Source organism: Megalobrama amblycephala, linkage group LG20 (genome assembly GCF_018812025.1).
Source record: "Megalobrama amblycephala isolate DHTTF-2021 linkage group LG20, ASM1881202v1, whole genome shotgun sequence".
Lineage (NCBI taxonomy): Eukaryota > Metazoa > Chordata > Actinopteri > Cypriniformes > Xenocyprididae > Megalobrama > Megalobrama amblycephala.
Genome location: NC_063063.1, coordinates 16797046 through 16814707, shown reverse-complemented (window position 1 = coordinate 16814707; position 17662 = coordinate 16797046). Strand labels below are relative to the sequence as shown.

At 36.0% G+C, this 17662-nt stretch overlaps 1 protein-coding gene across 1 annotated transcript in view; it reads right to left on the bottom strand.

Annotated features, from left to right (window-relative positions):
• Nucleotides 1–17662, bottom strand: part of nrxn1a (neurexin 1a) — a 207716-nt gene that overhangs the window by 17831 nt on the left and 172223 nt on the right. Inside the window, 3 exon segments of the mRNA XM_048171554.1 lie at nucleotides 8411–8727; nucleotides 10023–10112; nucleotides 14624–14795. Coding sequence (XP_048027511.1) covers nucleotides 8411–8727; nucleotides 10023–10112; nucleotides 14624–14795 — 579 coding nt within the window.

The window sequence follows — 17662 nt, the reverse complement described above, 5'->3', positions numbered from 1 at the left end:
ACATACATATACACACACACACAAAGTTTTTTTGGCCTTCCAGTCCTTTTCCATTCTATTTAGGTTTTAGAGAACCAGGTTCCCGCTATTGCTCAAGTGTAAGGGGAGGTCACTAAATACTTGCCACTTTAGCCTATAAAAGCTGTTTTTTTTTTTTTCAGATTTTTTTATTTTGTTTTTAATACTGCATACAAATTTACTATTTTTTCTGTTTATATTCTAATAAAGAGACTGAGAAATAATTATACATGGTCATGATATAACTGCTAAAACAACATCTAATGGTGGCCTAAGACTTTTTCACAGTTCTTGTGTGTGTGTATATATATATATATATATATATATATATATATATATACATACATACATACATACATACACACACACACACACACACACATACATATATATATATATATGTATATGTGTGTGTGTGTATATGTGTATATATATATATGTGTATATATATATATATATATATATATATATATATATATATATATATATATATATATATATATATATATATATATATATATGTGTGTGTATGTGTGAGTGTGTGTACACTTCCTGTGTCCTTGTAAACCAAATAGCTTAAAAAACATATTATGGTGTTTTGAGAAATTCCAAAAATGCAGACAGTTTCCTGTGATGGGTAGGTTTAGGGGTAGGGGTAGTGTAGGGGAATATATATATATATATAGACACACACTTATTTTTATGCTATATATAAATATGTAAACATTGCTTTCTATTTGACATTTCATACATTATCAACATTTTAGAGACATTTTTCAACAAATTTTATCCCCAAAGTATAGCGAAGTTGGAAAGACTCACACATACACACAATTAAGTGCATCATTTCAAATCACAAAGGTAAAAGAAAACTAATTTAAACAATTTTCAAATGCAATTTCCATATATATATATATATTCTCACTATGCAAGAACTGATTTGTAATGACACCAGGACCACACACTGTAAACACATTACAGTAATTTTCAGTAAATATTTTCATCAAGAGCGAGAGAGAGAGAGAAAAAAGAGACCTATTTTGCATCTGATGGAATCAAATCCACTCAGCACCAACACAGGGCATCTATAAATGCATGACACTCACGTGGCACACGCCCACGCTGCCATTTTCTAGGCAGAGAAGTGGCGCTTCACTGCCCTCTGCCCATCTCTAGATCTAAAAGATACCCCAGGGTGTTTAATGACATGCACAGCTCACACAGGAAATGCTAATTTATTATTTAAAGCCCAGCACATAGCCCGATGGCCCGCCGCAGCAAGATGTCCCTGTAGATCAGAATAAACACACGGGTTCCTGGCATGCCAAATCCCATCGAGCCAAACACCACGGCCACTGATGTGAAGGGCTATCAGAAACACGACATCAAAAACAAGACAGAAGAGCCACATATCCATAAACACAGTGATGTAACAGGTAAAATGCAGAGAAAGTACACTTACGTGAAGAAAAACCAAAGAGAAAGAGTGGGACAGAGGATAAAGAAGATAATAAAAAAGCTGTCACTTCTGAACATCAGTCGTGTGGGTGGTAGTCACAAAGGAAATCAACTTCTGATAGAAATATTAAACATCTCATCTGTCAGTCAGTCACAAGCAGACGTTGCATGCATGTGTTTTTCTAAGCATGTTGGGCTCCTCTGAGACGACCTCAGTTGTTTGTTTGTTGTGGCTGCTGTTTGAACAGAAGCGAGTAAAACACGATGCTTGGCTTTCTATCATTAACGCTTCTTTAAAAAGCTTATATGCTGTGAGCCAGTGTCAGACAATAGCGAAACCAGTTTATCTGAGGATAATCCGAGCTCCACACGTCATTTTAAGATTAAGCATGCTCACAGAGCAGATCTGAAGCCATTAAATGAAAAAACTGGTCATGCAAAGTATGCAAAATTATTCCAAAGGCTACAGACCTCATTTACACTACACACAAATTTGCTGTATTACAAGCAAATCAATTGATCTGCATGAAATATTATTTCCTTCTGAGCCATTCATTTGTAAACCATTTGTACAATAAAAATCATCTCTATTATCTACAGCGCCTTTATCTTCAAAGGCCACGTTGACAATCTGGGACTCAAAATCTCATTTAATGCTGGAAATGAACTGAAAGTTTCAGGATTTTGAAATTTAAAACAAAGCAGCGTTATGAAACGAAATAGAACATTTAGGATTCTGCACTACAGCTCACTAATCAAAAAATAATTACATGGGTCAATGGCAACATTCACTTTTTTGTCTCATCTCTTAGTTTATTCAAAAATATATTAAAAATGCAATTCGTACATAAAATGACTTGAATACACATCTTTTATGAGATGAGCGTGTTTCATTTCCAAATTAAAATCCATTTTAATCTTTTTTGGTTAGTTCAGAGTGTAAAATATAACATGGTGTAAAAACAATAATATTTAATAAATAACAAATAACATTTATGAATGGATATGAAATTATGAAATTACCTTATTTAAAATCATTTTGAAAATGCTAAAAAATGATATATATCTTTTTATAAATTATATTTTTTTTTATACCACATTACAACTGTATTAAAGGATTAGTTCACTTTAAAATGAAAATTACCCCAAGAGTTACTCACCCTAAAACCATCCAAAGTGTATTTGACTTTCTTCTTTCTGATGAACACAATCAGAGTTATATTAATAAATATCCTGACACGTCCAAGCTTTATAATGGCTCAAGAACATGCATCCATCCATCATAAACTTTATCCACACGGCTCCGGGGGGTTAATAAAGGCCTTCTGAAGCGAAGCGATGCATTTGTGTAAGAAAATATTCATATTTAACAAGATATAAAGTAAAACCACCTTCCATATTCATCTTAGGAAGAAAGCGTAAAGGCCTCTTGCAGTTCAAAACACATAGGCGGTCTGGCGGAAGCTAGATATTTTACTTTAGAACTTGTTAAATATGGATATTTTTCTTACACAAATGCATCGCTTCACTTTAGAAGGTCTTTATTAATGCTCCGGAGCCATGTGGAATACGTTTATGATGGATGGATGCACTTTCTTGAGCTTCAAACTCGTTGGTCCCGTTCACTGCCAATATAAAGCTTGGATGCATCAGGATATTTATTAAAGGTCCCGTTTTTCGTGTTTTTTTGAAGCTTTGATTGTGTTTATAGTGTGCAATATAACATGTGTTCATGTTTCGCGTGTAAAAAAACACAGTATTTTTCACATAATTTACTTTTCTGTATACCGCTGTTTCCACTGTCATAAAAACGGGCTGATGACTTCCTTGTTCTATGAAGTCCCTCCTTCAGAAATACGTAACGAGTTCTGATTGTGCCAGCGGTTCCTGTGTTGTGATTCGACAGCAGTTTAGCGCATCTTGCCCGGAAAGGTCACGCCTCTTACAATAACGTGGAGATGCACGCGCTCAGTGTTATTGTAAACATGTCTTTAATTTTACCCTATCAATTTGAGCCGGAATCAGACCCGGTGATTGGACTGCGGGATGAAAATAACAGCGTTTCGACGACATGGCGACAAACACACTCTACAAACGCAACTCTTGTGTATTCCTGTGGGCGGAGGTTAGTCAAGTTTTAGTGACATCATTAAAGAAGGAAGTAGAGGATGTAGTCCAAACTGGCCGTTCGATGTAGGCGACTTCTGTTAAATAAAATATCTCGCTTGGCATTGAACTTTGAGCTTTAAAATTTTACAGATTTTATTTATACTCTAACAACAACATTACACACTAACTAAAGTTTGAAACATGGGATCACGAAGAACGGGACCTTTAATATAACTCCGATTGTGTTCATCAGAAAGAAGAAAGTCAAATACACCTAGGATGGCTTGAGGGTGAGTAAAGCTTGGGGTAATTTTCATTTTAAAGTGAACTAATACTTTAAATAATTAGTTGATTACATTTAATCTTTTAATTCTTCAAAAACTATATAAAAAAATATGTTTCGTATTTTTCCCTTCTTTTTAAAAGATTTTTCCTTTTCTTTATTGTGAACACTCGTATGCCGCTCACCCATATTATATAATATAATCAAATAATAATTCATGTTAATTTTTCAGCTTGTTCAATTCACAAACTTTTCATACAGATCGAACAATTACATTTCTATTCCTTAGCACACCGCACAGCAATTTTCACGCTCTCGAGTGACACTTAAATTCCTTTAGCCCTTCTTCCAGATCTCGGCTAATTCGAGGATGTTTAAGGGGGAGACCTCGGCAGACACTCTGGTAAAGTGTTAAGAAGATGGAGAGCCCAAGAAGTTCCATTAGCTCTTATTACAGAGAGCTCTCCGGTCTAATGGCTGCTCCTGTCTAATGGGCATCACAAAGGCCTGTAATCAAAGAACCACAAACTCCTCTTTGATTTCATATCCCTCTCTATCCAGCTTTTATTGTTAATTAGATATTAAAAATCCATCTTAAAAAAATGAAGCAGTTGATTTGGACAGCGCAGCTGTGCAGAGAGAGAGAGAAAGAGATTGTAATGGATGATAATGGAGCGCAGATGGCGCAAACTTAGAGAGCGGCATAGACACCGCTGTGCCGAGAAGAGAGGAGTCTCATATTTCCATGGCAACATTTACCATCATTGTCGGTGTGCGGAGGGCGGCAAGCCCACCATTTTGTAATGCAATCCACAGACGAGGCCATGATAAGCCAACATCACGATTGGGCGCTAATAGATCGAAATATCTGTTATTGCACAACTATCACTTTCACACGACGTGCCTGGAGTGCCCTTGAGCAGGGAGGTAATTTAATATGCAGTGCCAGAATCAGTTTTAACCATATCAAATTACGATTTTATTGTTGTGGAGGCTAAATCACGGTGCGTAAAGTCACGCACGAGGGGACGAGACTGAACTGGCCTTGGCAAGCCTGTCAATCACCTCGTTCAGCCTCCTGCTCTGACATGTAATTACAGTGTCACTGTAATTAGAGCTCACTGTCAGGGCCCTGAATGATGCCTCGCGCTCGCGTCGTAAAGAGAGAGGCCGACCGGAGAGAAAAACCTGCAAGTTGTAAAGGAGAAAAGCATGTCCACCTACACGCCGCTCATCTCCCCTACTGATTTCTCCCCTTTATGGCCCTGTTCCATTTACTTGTGGGTTCTCTCTGTTCACACAGACTTATTGACAGACTCTAGTCTCCCAGCATCCCCCGGCGCTCTCTCTCTCATCCTGAGCCACAGCACATCCACAAAAGAAACGGGCCAATCACTTTGTGTCTGAAAGCAATTGAACTGTGCCGGGCCGAAACCCTTTGTCGGTTCGATAATGTGCGATCTAGCCACGGGCACGTCTTTAAGTGCCCTGGTCTTAGTCTCGAGGCCTCTTTTGCTTGAGAGAGCATGGAGTTCAGTTTAAACCGGCCTCGTTGCTGTCTGGGTCACTTATTGAAACGCCACTTATAATGTTTTAGATGGTAAAAGAGAAACTGAGCGAGTGTGCGAAAGGAATAAAGAGAGAAGCCGAGAGTAATGATGTAGACGGCCAATAACAGCACAGAGCTAAAACACAACACACTGACCCAGACAACACACAGCCCGTCTGCTTCAATCTGATCCCGCCAATCGGTTCCAAAACTTTGAGCCAGTGAATCTTTATGACTTCTCCATGGCCTTTCCAGTTGTTTATGATCACTGGATAAATTATTCAAAGTCACTAATAAATCATTTAGACCAATTTATGAGGTGAAGAAGCATTTGCATAAAGATCGCACAGCATAACTAGCATGACATGCTTAATGACAACAGAAATTTCAATGACTTTTTTCAAGCCTGGAAACCACAATTTTGAAGTTGCTCTCAGCATTGTTTACCTCATTAAAACATTTTATACACAAATAACTATCAAATATTACTTTGTCTTGCCCAATACCCACACTTGCGGTCTTGACCACTTGTGTATGTGGCAGAAAGTAAGTGCACAAGACTGTCCCAAACTGGAAAAAAGCTCAGTGCCCTTAACGCACACTAAAAGAACTAAATACGCTTTGGAGCAGTATTGCCGACAATGTGTGGCAAAAACGTTAAAAACTTTACAGTGTAAGTTAAATTAAAGGGTTAGTTCACCCAATTCTGTCATTAATTACTCACCTTCATGTCGTTCCACACCGTAAGACCTTCATTCATCCTCGGAACACAAATTAAGATATTTTTGTTGAAATCCGAGACTCGTCCATAGACAGCAATTTAACCACCACTTTCAAGGTTCAGAACGGTACTGAACGGAACGGTACATTAAAATAGTCGACGTGACTGCAGTGGTTCAACCTTAATTTTACGAAGCGACAAGAATACTTTTTGTGCGCAAAAATAATGACTTTATTCAACAATATCTTCTCTTCTGTGTCATTCTCTTACACTGTTTATGTCAAGTGCTTCCAGGTTCATGTCAGGACGCAACTTATTTTTGTCCGGCTCCTGCGTTAGCATCACACGCATGTGTCGTGCTGCTCACGTGTACAGCGTCGGCTAATACTGAGCCGGCATTTGGACGTAAACAAGGAAGCGCTGCACTGAGTTCACTACGTCAACAGCGTATGACAACAGTTCAAATTGTTAAATAAAGTCGTTATTTTTGTTTTGTTTTTGCACACAAAAAGTATTCTCGTCACTTTATAAGGTTGAACCACTGCAGTCACTTGGACTATTTCAACAATGTCTTTAGTACCTTTCTGGACCTTGAAAGTGGTGGTTAAATTGCTGTCTATGGATGAGTCAGAGAGCTCTGGATTTCATCAAAAATATCTTAATTTGTGTTCTGAAGATAAACGAAGGTCTTGCGGGTTTGGAACGGCATGAGGATGAGTAATTAATGACAGAATTTTCATTTTTGTGTGAACTAACCCTTTAATTACATAAATTAATCAAAATTTAATAGTAAATTTTGGTCCCACTTTATATTAGGTGGCCTTAACTACTATTTACTTACATTTAAATTAATCATTTGATAGAATGCACTTATTGTGTAAATACATATTTTTACATTGTACTATGCATGCATGTAATTACATCTGTAATTAATTTCTGTAATTACATTTATAATTACACTGTTGACCCATCCCTAACACCTTAAAGGGATAGTTCACCCAAAAATGAAAATTCTGTCATCATTTACTCACCCTCAAGTTGTTCCAAACCTGTATAAATTTCTTCATTCTGCTGAACACAAAGGAAGACATCTGGAAGAATGTCAGTAACTAAACAGATCTCGACCCCCATTATCTACCATAGTATTTATTTTTCCTACTATGGTAGTAAATGGGGGGGTGAGATCTGTTTGGTTACTGACATTCTTCTAATTCCAAATATCTTCTTTTGAGTTCAGCAGAACAAATAAATGTATACAGCTTTAGAACTACTTGAGGGTGAGTAAATTATGACAAACTTTTCTTTTTTGGGTGAATTACCCCTTTAACTTAAACCTACCCATACCACCAAACCTGTCCCTAACCAACCCGTATCCACCTCAGTAGCAGCAACAGTGTTTTGCAATACAATATGAACACATTAAGTACATAGTACTTATTTTTTTGATGTAATTACATAGTAGTTAAGGCCACCTAATATAAAGTGGGACCCTGCTTTTTATCACTTACTTAGAAGCACCACAATTAAATTGTGTCATCTGTTAAATAGGCACTATGACTAGACATTTAGAAGATTAAAAATGCATTAACAAACCTCTGTAAAAACTTTTTTACAACACTATGTTCTAAGTGTGTAATTCAAAAGTTCTACGCACACTTATGGTCTTCACACCCACTGAACACTTGGGCTAAATATTCAGTAACACACCTGTTCTCTGACATTTTACTGGAATTAAGGAATCATGGTAACACTTTACAATAAGGTTCATTTGTTAACATCAGTTAATGTATTAACTAACATGAACTAACAATAAGCAATACATTTGTTACAGTATTTATTCATCTTTGTTCATGTTAGTTAATAAAAATCCAGCTGTTTATTGTTTATTCATGTTAATTCACAGTGCATTAACTAATGTTAACAAATACAACTTTTGTTGAAATTAACATTAAGATTAATAAATGCTGTAGAAGTATTGTTAATTCTTAGTTCATGTAAACTAAAGTGGTTTACTAATGTTAACTAACGAAACCTTATTGTAAAGTGTTACCGGAAGTGCATTTTTACAATGGCAATGTTTTGCTGTTTCATGACAAAGCAACTGCCATAAACAATCGCTGAGTGCATATGTAAAATTCCCAGTTTGTCATGAACTAAAGAACCCTAGTGTTTTCCAATCCATGTCACATTCTGACAATGAAGAAAATAAGATATCAAAACACTCAGCATCAGCTTTCACAGGATATTGAAGTAGAATAAAGGGGCCGCTGACCTGTGGAGTTGTTGTCTGCTTGCCCTGGCGATTGGATGCAGTTGTAGTGGTAATGTCGGTGATGGAGGGCGACGTTTCTGAGCGGTTGCCCGTTGCGGATGCGCTGGACTGGGGCGTTATAGAAGAGGAGGGCATATCTCCCACCAGCCGGGCACTACCCTCCACACGCACGTTGGGGTCGCCCTCGGCGGCCATGTTGAGCACTTTTAGGCCATTGTAGTAAAGCCCTGAGAGCTGGCCCTGGAAGGGCCGACTGCCCTTCTCCCAGCCTCCAATCTTTATGGTGGTCTGACTGTTGAAGATGGTGAGCTGCCGACCTGCCGGAGAAGAATGTTACAGAAAATACAAGAGGTGTTCAACGGCCCGCTCCCCCACGCCGCAGAGACGCACACATACACATGCACACGCTACAAACATAGACGCGCACACACGCGCACACACACACACACGCACACACGAGAAAACAGAACTGATGGGAGTCCTGATGGTAAAACACACAACAACCGTAACCTTATTTTCCCCGGGGATCATGAAGCAATAAATTACACTAATGCTAACAGCAACACTGGTAATTTATCGACTGTAATTTAATGGCTGCTGTTGGCACAAAGTAAATAAATGAAGGGGATGAGAAAGCTGGGTCCCAAAAAAAAAAAAAAAAAAAAAAAAAAAAAATCAATGGGACTTTGCTAAAAGGACAATCAAACACATACTAAGATGAGAGAAAATATATTCTTTATCTTGTAAAAACAAATTTCCCCTTTTAGGTGAGAAAATTACTGTTAATATTTCAATAATACAGTAGTTTACAGCAAATTACAAAGCCTGTATGCACAGGTCTAGTAAATTTGATTGAGATTGCCTTTCAGCAAGGGCAATGGCAATTAAAATTAAAATTAATTAGACTGAAATAAGGTTTATGTGAGAATGGCTTTACATCTACATGACACATTACAAATGATGATTCATCATGGTTATAATTCCATTGAAAAGGGAAAGCAAGAAAACAAGCAAACTTGAAAACAAATCACTTTTAACGATTCAATTTGTTACATACATTGCAGCATGCATTCAAGTCTTTTCCCTTCTTGTGTATTTAACTTGCTTGTTAAAGGGACTTCATATCTGATGCCAATAATCATTGAAGCTATTTAAGAGACATTTGCTTTGGGTTTTTAACTGTCCACTTTAGCAGTTTCCAAAAGAAATATGTTTAGCATGACAAGTACATATGCATATATAAATTAAATAGTGTGTACATCACTATGAATTCAAATGGACATATACTTTAATTAGTCATTTAGATTATTACAGCTGGAAAATAACATTATTTAAACAAGTATTTTAATGATGTAAACATATTTTGTTAATGATTGAACTAACTTCAGTTATCAGTATATTACCAGTCCCTTTAACCTCTGACAGGTTTACAAGTACAGTAGAACAACACATTATTGAACTGTACAGTGCAAATATTACAAACTACATTTGTTTAATTTTTAAACTTGGTTATACAGGGGATTTATGTTTTAGATGGTTTATTTGCTGTGCAAAATATCACTTGCTTATGATCAAATTATCTTTTATTTAAAGTTTTAATCAGTGTTTTTACCTTTGTCGAGTAGCCATTCGTCAACTACTCGACCAAGCCGATATGGGATTCGCTGTCTAGCAATCGCCAGGCGTTCGTTATCAATGTTGCCTTTAAAGTTTAAAGAGACATTTCATTGTTAAAAATCTGAAAGGTCAAAGATTAAAACCTACAGTGAAACATATGCCCTAACTGTCTGTTTTTTTTCTTTTTCCTCTTCTTTTCTTTCTTTCTTTCATTTTTTTTTATTTGGAACACCAAGGTTGCATACATAAGAATGATAAAGCTTTACAGTCAATTAACTTTAAGCAAACAAATTAAGCCTATTTTAATAGAAGCACTGTGCTATGTTAAATATGCACCTACTCTTCTTGCGTTAAGAGAAACCAACCAAACTCAATCACGTTTAAACAACATATCACTCCTTTACATAATACATTTACAAAATAGTAATCCTTTTAAATCTTTTTAGCAGATTTTTCATCTAGTTATACATGAAAACTAGCTCATTTTAATCTAAATATTTTCATTACAGTACATTCCAGCGTTTTGCAACCAATTTGATTTTAGCTTCACATTTGCTGTCTAATCTAAGGTATTTTCAGTCATTTTTAATATGATAAATCTCACATTATCAGATCACAATACATTTAAAAACATCAAAGTAGCAGAAAAAACACTCAAAGGATTAAAGCAACAGGAAGATTATCAGTTCATCAGTAATGCATGTAAGATCAGTCACTAGTCATGTTCATGCTCCCCATGTGAATTTGAAATTGCTCTGACAAAAGCTTTGACCTCAGAGATGTCCATATGCGCACAGTTAGGTACTAGTTCCCTACGGTGGGCGCCAACTTGAGCGGAAGCTGTGCTTAAATGTAGATATTTGTGCAACATGTCCAGGTTGAGCCAACTACAGTAGCTCTATTGAATTGAGATTATTTGAAAACATTTACTCTCCCATTACGGCCCACACATAATTACCACTCCTGACTTCACTGGGAAATGCAACACGAACCTGACTTGCTCAGATTTCCAAAGAGTATAATTACGCCTCACAATTTTTACCCTATGAGCCATTAACTTGTTATTTGTCAATCAAAAACGAGTCTCGCTCTCTCTATATTAAAGATTAAAGAACGATTCAAATACGAACGGTATGAAAATGTTTCCTCGACGAGACGAAATTCAGTGAGAGAATTACTTGCACATTTCCATTCTAATGTGTCCTCATTTCCCAAATAAATGATGTGCACAAAAACTGTACACTAACTTTAAACTGACAGAATTTAAAATCCGGTCTTCATCAAACGTCCTCCTTCAATGAAACAAGAGAAAAGTTGTAATGTTTTTCATTTAATAAAAGTGAATATGAAACATTTTTTGTGCTTTTTTGTCATCTGAGCTCAATAGTTGGATCTCTATTTACTTTAATTACATGAAAAATAGCGGCAAAGAGATTATTCAAACTTTCTCCGTTTATGTTCTATAGAAAGAATAATGTCATACAGGTACAAGAAATTTTGGTGAATTATTCCTTTTAGGCACCAAAGTTGAAGCTTCTACCACCTCACATGAGTATGGCTGCTCCAGTCGACTGCACTTTTGAGGTAAAGCTCTTTATTCTGTATCCGACACTGAAATGGCATGACTAAATTGCTTCTCAAACACAGTACAATACTGTTTTTGATAGGTGATTGCAGAAGGAGAACACCCGCGGACAGGGAAATAAGGCTCCCTTAGGGCTGCACATAAGGACAGATGGAGTGCTTGATTCTGGACTGGAGAGCAGAAAGAGGCCCGAAACTCAGTCCATTACTATGATTCCCCCTTTCTTTTTACTTTCATTCATTTGTAATTTTCCCCTTCTTTAATTCTCTCATTTTCTCTCCCCTACCACGTGCAGTCAGGTATAACTGTGATTTATGTCTACTTGTGCACTTTACCTAGAGTAATCAAGAGTGAAAGGAGTAATTTGTCTCAAATCATAGCTTAAAAGAAACAAGACAAGAAGGGGGAAAAAAACAATAGGAGCTCTTGAAGCGGGATGGACTGGATGACTAAGGGCAAGTTGTGTGCATGATTGCTTGAATGCACAAAAACACACACGCACACACGCATGCCCACCCACTCATATACATACACACGAAGTGGTCATGTTCTGTTTAAATGAGGGGGCAGTTGCCTGAGGGCCTCTCTGTAAAGTGAAAATGACTGCTTAGTTAGCTTAGCATGCTAACAGTCTGAACACTCTGCCTTTGTAAATATTAGGCTGAGACACTTTCCTGTTTCAGCAAAGGCATTTAAATAATTCAAGAAAACATTTCTGTGCTCTTATATCTGTTCTGCATCCATTTGTAATGTTAGGAAATACACAGTGATTTTCAAAGACAGCATCAACACCTCAATTTATCCCTCCCGCCAGTCTAAACCTCATGCTGTGGCCATTTTGTGCGCAGCAGTAGCTGTATGGTAGTAATTCTGTTAGGAACATTACAGGAGCATTCCACTTTTTCATTTTTTTTATTTATTTATTTTACTAAATATGGCAAAGGTCCACTTAAGTACTTTCAAATGGACATGAAGCATAGGTAATTTGCACCTTTCATCAAAATCTGTGATTACCTGTCAGAACTCTTCACATTTTTCATCACTTTTGCTGAAAACAGTGACTGTAGTTAAAGCTATTTCACTCAATCCATTCCTTACCAGATTTTAAGACACATTACATTCAAGAGATAGTTCATGTCAAAAATGAATATTCTGCCATCACATACTCACCCTCACGTCATCCCAAACTTGTACGTATGACTTTGAATGCAAAAAAGTATTTTTTGTCTATACAATGAAATTCAGTGGGATCATATGTTTGTTTTAGGCTTCACTGACTTCAAAAACAGTCAAATATTTCAAAAGACCTTTTGTGTTCTGCAAAAGAAAAACTTTTTTGATTTGTTGCTTTAAGCATTATCCTTCTCCCTAGTCAGTGCCGGACCGTTCTACTGAAATCAAAATGCTCCTGATATGCATCCAATGACATTTAGATTGAATTTAGATTTAATTGAAATTTTAATTTGAGTTCATTTAATTTAAAAAAGTAAATTAGACAAGACCTAAGGGAAACGGGAGTCGAATACATGAGTTTGATTTTGAAAACTCCATCTCTTAGTTTAAAACTTACATTATTAAGCTACTAAATATAATTACTACATATAAATACAGTCGGTTAGGTGAAATATATATATGTATATCAGTATATTTACATATACTAATATACACATACTCATTAAGATTACAAATTTCTTTGTACGCCAAAGCTATACTAGTTACAGAACTAATTCTTCAAGATAAACAAGCTGCTCTTTTTGTTCTCCCTCGAACTGGTTGTCAATTTAAATTCTATGCATTTATTATCTCGTCTAATGCGGAGCTGAGTCAATCAAGCGCTGATTAAAATGAAGCGGTCATGACTAATTTTCTTTTTTTAAATATTTCAGTGAAAAAGTTTCTTCCACTCTGCCACGGACATAAGATGCATTAGTATTCAGGCAATCACACGCGCACTGCTCACTAAATCCACCGACACAATGGAAAGAGAAAGCCGGGAGAAAATGGCACATTACAATGGCTCCATTTTAACAAGCAATTGTCTTCCACTCCAAATGATATACACTGCTGGTATTTTGGATTGTTTGTTTACACTAAAACAATGAGAGGCGCTTGACTAAGGTAAAACAGTTCCTCTCTTTGTCTCCGTTTCTATTTCTATAGTCGTGTTTCCAAGAACTATGTCTATTTCTACTATCGTATGTCCTAGTTTGTCTAAGCTGTTGTAAATACAAAATGTCAACTCTTGGATTTGGATAATCCTGTTAAGAATCACATTGTTCTCCAAATTGAATAATACAAAATGCAAGCCATGTATCTACAGCTGAACCTAGCGTGTCTCATGAGTATACATTTGCATTTTCCCAGCACGTTTTGAGTTTAATGACGAGCCGTGCCGAACGCAATGATGAGCAACGGACGACGACGTAGCACTTATGGGAAGCACGAGATTTTCCAAGCTTCATTACCACTTCAGTCGTCGAACGCTCAACATTTACCATCAACCATCTCTCACGTCTGCTCCCAAGAAGAAAAGAAGTTTGCGAGAGCAAATAATCTCTGTAATGGAAGAGATGGTTTAAGAAGAGCTTGAAGTAAAATACAAATTAAAAGACTAATACAGCCGCCTCCTTTTCATCATGATTGACAAACGAGAGCAATGGGATTATTTCTCATCTCTGATCTCTTGTCAAGCTTTTGTCAGGGCTTTTCAGGCGACTGAGAGGCTGGTGAATTTGATAACCCTGGCTCTGACATTTTCAGCCTTCTAAAGCCCCAAGAGCAATCATCTCTGCTGACATTTGGAAAGGATACCAGGGTTACTTTTTTTTTTAACTGTGAGAAACCACAATCACAGACAAAGGCATTTTGTCCTTAACCCTGTGATTCAGACTCTTTTTCCTGAGCTCTGCCAGCCTTTTATTGTCCCTATTGTGCATAGGTGCATGGCTTAGATTGTGTGTGAATGTGTGTGTCTGAGTGAGAACATGCGTATAAAGGCTTATGGCTCTTACCTGTTGGGTAGCGCTCAATGACTGGCAGATCATCCACCTGCAAGGTGGCGTTACCACCACTTCTCGTAAAGCGAACTATGTGGTACTTTCCATCATTTACAAACTTTGAGGTTTCTTCAATGTTTATGTCATCAGTGCCCACATTGAACACCACTCTGATATTGCCTTTTTCCTGTAAAGATAGAGAGAGAAAAAAAGAGGGAGATAAAAAAAAGAAGAATTTTAAGCTTCTATCAGTCATTCTGTTCTGATTCTCTCCGCCAAAATAGAGCGGTCAAGTTATATTTTAGCACATAAACATCACACTTTATGAACATCATTCTGTGTTTGCAACCATTCGGAAGACAATTTTTGATTATTAATAAAGGCCCTCATAAAGAGGCAGCTATACTCCATCTTAAGTGGCAGAATAACAGATGTACCAAATTTATTGAGGACCAAACAAGGTGATAGTTTATCAGCCTGTGCACAATTTCTCCTGACAGTACAATGCATCAGAAAGATTTACCGCCACTTTAATTCGCCAGCAATAGGCAGCATTCATATTTAATAACAAAAATATCTATAATTTATGTTTTAATGAGGCTATTACATGAAGGAAATGAATAGAAACAAAGAAACTGATAATAATTAGCGAGGATATATTTGTTACGTCTGTGTACATTAAGAGAATGTTACGGTTTTGGTTCAGACATTTAGTAAATATTATATGAAATCCAATTTAGTATGTTTTATTGCATCAGCTATGCAATATGTAAGTGATAATGTACAGTCAGCGAGTCGTTATGACAAAATAAATCCTGACAGTTTGATTAGGACACCATTACACAGAGGGAGGGTATTGTTTCATCCTGAAGTAGTTTATTTCGTATTAATGACCGGCTGACTGTACACTGTCCTGCTCACTACATGATTACTTACCAATTAAAGAAATAAATGGACATCAAATATTGATTTTAGATGAAATTATTTAATCACATGAGAAGAAATGTAATGCTGAGTGATATGAGAGACAGACTGTAGCTGATGCCTGGTACAATGTTTTAAAAAAAACAGCTCAGTGCTGATTATACAAAAACATAATATGGATTTTTTTTTTAGAATATTGGAGGTCAAAAATGTTTAATAAATGACTGCTAAGCTGCATAACTGCCTGTTGTCAAAGGCAATTGATGTCCTGCATAGCTGTGCAAGTTTCATCCCTTTTGAATCAATCCTTCAGGGTGATACAAAACCTTATATGTATGTACCTTAAATATATATATATATATATATATATATATATATATATATATATATATATATATATATATATATACAGTACAGTCCAAAAGTTTGGAACCACTAAGATTTTTAATGTTTTTAAAAGAAGTTTCATCTGCTCACCAAGGCTACATTTATTTAATTAAAAATACAGTAAAAAACAGTAATATTGTGAAATATTATTACAATTTAAAATAACTGTGTACTATTTAAATATATTTGACAAAGTAATTTATTCCTGTGATGCAAAGCTGAATTTTCAGCATCGTTACTCCAGTCTTCAGTGTCACATGATCCTTCAGAAATCATTCTAATATGCTGATTTGCTGCTCAATAAACATTTATGATTATTTTCAATGTTGAAAACAGTTGTGTACTTTTTTTTTTTTCAGGATTCCTTGATGAATAGAAAGTTCAAAAGAACAGCATTTATCTGAAATACAAAGCTTCTGTAGCATTATACACTACCGTTCAAAAGTTTGGGGTCAGTAAGAATTTTTATTTTTAATTTTTTGAAAAGAAATTAAAGAAATGAATACTTTTATTCAGCAAGGATGCATTAAATCAATCAAAAGTGGCAGTAAATACATTTATAATGTTACAAAAGATTAGATTTCAGATAAACACTGTTCTTTTGAACTTTCTATTCATCAAATAATCCTGAAAAAAAATATTGTACACAAATATTTTGTACAATTGTACACATTAAATGTTTCTTGAGCAGCAAATCAGCATATTAGAATGATTTCTGAAGGATCATGTGACACTGAAGACTGGAGTAATGATGCTGAAAATTCAGCTTTGCATCACAGGAATAAATTATTTTGTGAAATATATTCAAATAGAAAACAGTTATTTGAAATTGTAATAACATTTCACAATATTACTGTTTTTACTGTATTTTTAATTAAATAAATGTAGCCTTGGTGAGCAGACGAAACTTCTTTTAAAAACATTAAAAATCTTAGTGGTTCCAAACTTTTGGACTGTACTATATATATATATATATATATATATATATATATATATAGAGAGAGAGAGAGAGAGAGAGAGAGAGAGATAGATAGATAGATAGATAGATAGATGGATAGATAGATGGAAAAAAAACATTCCAGATAGGAAGACATGCTACATTTAGGGCAAAAGAATATTACCAGCAGCAATCCGTAATTTTAAAGGGGGTGGCACGACTGCTGCAGATGTCAAAATAAAATTTACTGTGTCACACATTAAGCCTTGTAAACTAAATAATACTACTTTTTCATTCCCGTTCATGTTCAAAAGTTTCTCAACAAGCCTGCAGGCAGATAACATAATCGAATCACAGGAAATCGCAGGAAAAAAATAACCTTATAAGATTTTTCCCCTTGAAATCAGCGCCTCAAGGCAATATGCTGGTCATACAGAATAATGTGTGACAGTCTCAGTGAAACGGAATCTAATCTGTATTCTGATGCAGCGCTTGTCATTTTCAGTGTAAATTCTCATCAATGCACGTTGCTGCCTTATTAATGCGAGCAGTGAGACTGAAATCACTCTGTGCTTCACATCCACACCACTAGATGGCCTCAATCCTTAATGGTTTCCTATTTGATGTGACTCAGTGGGTGGGATTCACTTTTGCTAATTACAATAAAATGTATTCATGTGCAAACAATCTCTTCTCACGAAAGCACTTGCTAATAATACTAACACGATCCACGGTGCTCGTCTTATATAAAACAGTAACCATGCCCACTCTGTGCTCTGCTTGATGACCTGTGTGCCTACATGCAC